Source organism: Quercus suber, unplaced genomic scaffold (genome assembly GCF_002906115.3).
Source record: "Quercus suber isolate HL8 unplaced genomic scaffold, Cork oak 2.0 scaffold_318, whole genome shotgun sequence".
NCBI classification, from domain to species: domain Eukaryota; kingdom Viridiplantae; phylum Streptophyta; class Magnoliopsida; order Fagales; family Fagaceae; genus Quercus; species Quercus suber.
In genome coordinates this window covers 324,745-328,818 of record NW_027069773.1, presented here as the reverse complement: position 1 = coordinate 328,818, position 4,074 = coordinate 324,745, and the positions used below count along the sequence as shown (strand labels likewise).

At 38.2% G+C, this 4,074-nt stretch overlaps 1 protein-coding gene across 1 annotated transcript; it reads left to right on the top strand.

The window, feature by feature from the left end:
* The first annotated feature begins 740 nt into the window (after positions 1–740).
* Positions 741–2,621, top strand: LOC136071490 (probable leucine-rich repeat receptor-like protein kinase IMK3). Its single transcript, XM_065782859.1, has one exon. The coding sequence runs from the start codon at positions 919–921 to the stop codon at positions 2,143–2,145; it is 1,227 nt and encodes a 408-aa protein (XP_065638931.1). The 5' UTR covers positions 741–918; the 3' UTR covers positions 2,146–2,621.
* The last annotated feature ends 1,453 nt before the right edge of the window (positions 2,622–4,074 follow it).

Genomic DNA, 4,074 nt, shown 5'->3' with positions numbered 1-4,074 from the left:
AAAAAAAAAAAAAAAAAAAAAAAAAAGTCATATACGGAAAAATATAATCATTGCACATAACTTGTAAGGCTTAGCTAGATTAGATACACAAGTCTCATACATACTGCCGGTAGAATTACTTCAAGGTGGGACCGGTCACTGATGAGGACCATATGAGATTGGAATCAGAACACAGTTTGAGCTTCATTATCAGTTTGGCCAACTTTTTTGTCCACTAGAATGGAAAGTCATTTATAAAACTTTGCTTCGTATGTACTCGAAGTTGCATGCCTAGCTTGCATTATTATCATCAGTCCTTCTCGATACTCACTTGCTCAGCAGTCCTGACACGCTCTCCTCTCGGTGGCCACCAAAACTTTGTACATTTTAACCAAAACTTTGGAACAGAAATACATAATTATATTTAATAAAGCCATACCCACAATATTTCCAGAAAATTTTTAAAACAAAAACTAGATAACACACTGCTAATGGTAAATAAATAAAAAAAGGTGCAATTGTATATCTCAAAATCAGAACTAATAACGACTAATCAACAATAAAATTTGCTATGAAATTGTTACCAAATTGTTTTACCCATAGCACTATTTAGATTATATTTACAAAAAATTTTTAGATATTTTCAGAATAGGAAGAATAGTTTTTTCTCTTCTAATATTCACGGCAAATCTCACCATAAATTAAATAAGTTGATCCCCATAACATCATTTTCAATATTTGAAAAGTGCACAAGAATTTCTCATTTACATTTCAACCCCAACATCTCTCTCCTCTTAAATATCAAATGTAATCGAATCTCACACTCATATACCACTACTGCAATACTATAATATACCTAGGTAAACTACCCAAGTCTGTCAAAAGACAAACTCCAGTCTTCCATCATTGTCTAAAAAAACACTCTCTACTCATTTTCTCATGGACCAACCACATTACACCTCTCTCATTTTCTTCATCCTTCTCTTCCTACCTCTATCACTTCAACAACAAAACTCAAAGCTCAGTATCGCAGATCTCAATGCACTAAAAACCATCAAAGCCTCACTCACAGACATCCCTGGTTCCACATTCTTCTCCTCCTGGGACTTCACCGCACCCAATCCCTGCTCTTCATTTTCTGGCCTCACTTGCTCTCTCATTTCCTCTTCTCTCCGAGTCGCCACTCTCTCACTCGGCACTGGCCTCTCCGACTCACCGGGTCTTGCTGGGTCACTCTCTTTTGCCCTCTCTCAACTCACCGAATTAACCCAACTCGTCCTCTTCCCAGGCCTAGTCACCGGTCCAATTCCATCCCAACTCGGCAAACTCACCAGCCTCCGAGTCATCTCCTTAACTAACAACCGCTTAACCGGTCCCATACCCACCTCTCTCTCTTCCTTAACAAACCTCCACACCCTCGACCTGAGTTACAACCAGCTCACTGGGTCAATCCCACCGGGTCTCACTGAGTTAGCCCAACTCAAAGTCCTCATTCTAGCCTCAAACTCTCTATCCGGCGAGTTACCCACCGTGTCGACTCAGCTGTTACATTTAGATTTGAAAAGAAACAGACTCAACGGGAAACTTCCGTTACTACCGTTATCCCTACGTTACTTGTCGGTTTCGGCTAATACGATGTGGGGCCCACTCAACGCCCTGGATTCACTCTCGGAGTTAGTGTACGTCGACTTAAGTATGAACAAATTCAGTGGGCCCATCCCAAACTCACTCTTCAATCCCACGCTCTCTTCATTACTATTACAACGGAACAATTTATCTGGTGGGCTCCCACAAAAAGCAGACCCCACCAAATCTTCATCCTACGGTGATGGTTCGATCGTGGACTTGAGTCATAACTTCTTATCCGGGGAGATATCGACGGTTCTGGTTGGGGTGGAGAGCTTGTTCTTGAATAACAACCGTCTGATTGGTACAGTGCCTAAGGAGTATACTAAGAGCTTGTGCCTTGGTACCACCAAGACCTTGTACTTGCAACACAATTTTCTCACAGGGATTAATTTGGAGGATGGAGTGAAGTTGCCGGATACGACGTCGTTGTGCTTGCTGTATAACTGCATGGTCCCTCCACCTGTTGGGGTTACAGCATGTCCAGCCAGTGCCGGATCACAGATCTCGAGGCCAGCAAGGCAGTGCTACAAAGTTTGATTATGGAAACCAAGAGATTAACCAATTGTGTTTGTTTTTATGTTAATTATGGGGTCTGGTTTTGCGTCAGTGTTCTTGTATACTGATATGGATGCAGGTTCGATTTGTATCTTAAAATAATCACATGTCATCCTTACATTCAGTCCAAGTTTACACAAGAACCTGACGAAAGCCCCACCCTGATAATTAATTATATATACATCTATATGTGTTAGTGTTGCTAATGTATTCACATGAATTGTAAGAGAGTGGAAGGAAGGGATAGATCATAGATATACATTATTTGTTCAGTAATAAAAGAAGTATGTTTACTCTTTGGGTTGGGACTTGGGAGTGTGAAGGATATAGTATTATTTTGTGCATTATTAAATGATGATGTCGTGAGGAGTGTGAATGAGAGATGGTGCCAAATGTATGTATGAATGAATAATTTGATTTTTGTCACGCGAGTAAACAAGTTTGGGTGGTCCACCACACATATGAGTGTTTGTCACAGTTTGCACGTTAAATGACCGTGACTACTGATGGTGTGGAGGAACAGTAATAATTTTGGACATTCCAATTTCTATTCTCACTGCAAAACTAAAAAGCAAGGGTACGGTTCATAAAAAATAAATAAAGGCAAGGTTTATAATTATATGGTGACTATTACATACGGTCCTCACCCGTAGGGTTATGGACTCATGTCATAAGCGATGATGAGGTTGTAGTTGTAGCGTTGTACATTATACACTATAAGATCAAAATGTATGGGTATCACCAACTGACTAAACTCCATGCCAGTGCATAGGCTAAGTGAACCAATTCAAAGAAGGGGACCAATTAAGAACTGCATTGCTGCCATATGTACCTTCGGCTTGCATGGGAGGGTGGCGCGGGATAAGGGAGATTTTATTGCACTTCTACCTAGAAGATTGTGAGTTGTGGACAATTACACTTACATATCCATCAATTATTATTATTATTTTTAACTACTCACACACAGTTGACCAATTTAGTAAGCTGTGACAAAAATTTTGTTCCGAGACTTTCTCCATTTCTCCACCGTCCATGAGTCCAAATCTTCTGTCCCACTTTTCCTGCTCCACTCTATATTCCACCAATAAATACTTGCCACGTGATACTATTAATTAATAACTGTAGGATTAATAAGTCAATAATAATAATATTTAATTAATTAGGTGAACATGTGGTAAGTATTTATTGGTGGAGTATAGAGTGGAACAGGAAAAGTGGGACAGAAGATTTAGGCCGTCCATGGCAGCTGGGACCGATAACCTGGCAAGCCCAATGGCTGTGATGGTGAGGATCTAGTCTAAATAGGAGTTAGGCTAGTGCGCTATGCACTATTTATCCCAGAAGTCTTGATTAGTTGTGATATTTTTTAACGAAATTTGGGCTCCAATTCTACAAGAGCCCATATTGGTTATTTTCATTTTTGGGGAATTAGCATAGCAAACATGCAAAAGATTAGGATTCTTTAAATAATAACAATAATAATAAAACAAAATAATAGATTACTAAAAACCCAAATAGACTACAATTTTTGTGTGTGTGGATATATTGATGTTTATAATAACGAGAAGAGAGAATTTGAATCTACAATTTTGATGTTTTTAAGAGTTCATCTGTTTCCTTTTTTTTTTTTTTTTTAATCTTTTGATTTTATATATGTTTTGAAAAGATTTTGATAGTTTTTATTTATTATTTATTATTAAAAAAAAAAAAAATAGTGTATCCCAACGTATTTCAAAAATTGCAGTGTCCATGCTTCATAGATTGCAGCTCACCCATATTCATGAAATACTAAGTGATTTACATCAAAATTAGTGTTTTTTGTTGTCCAATAGGAACATATAAAATCCTCAATTTTCTTCTCTATCCCCACTTTCATTTTACTAGTGCAAAAAGGAGTGGATTCACACAACA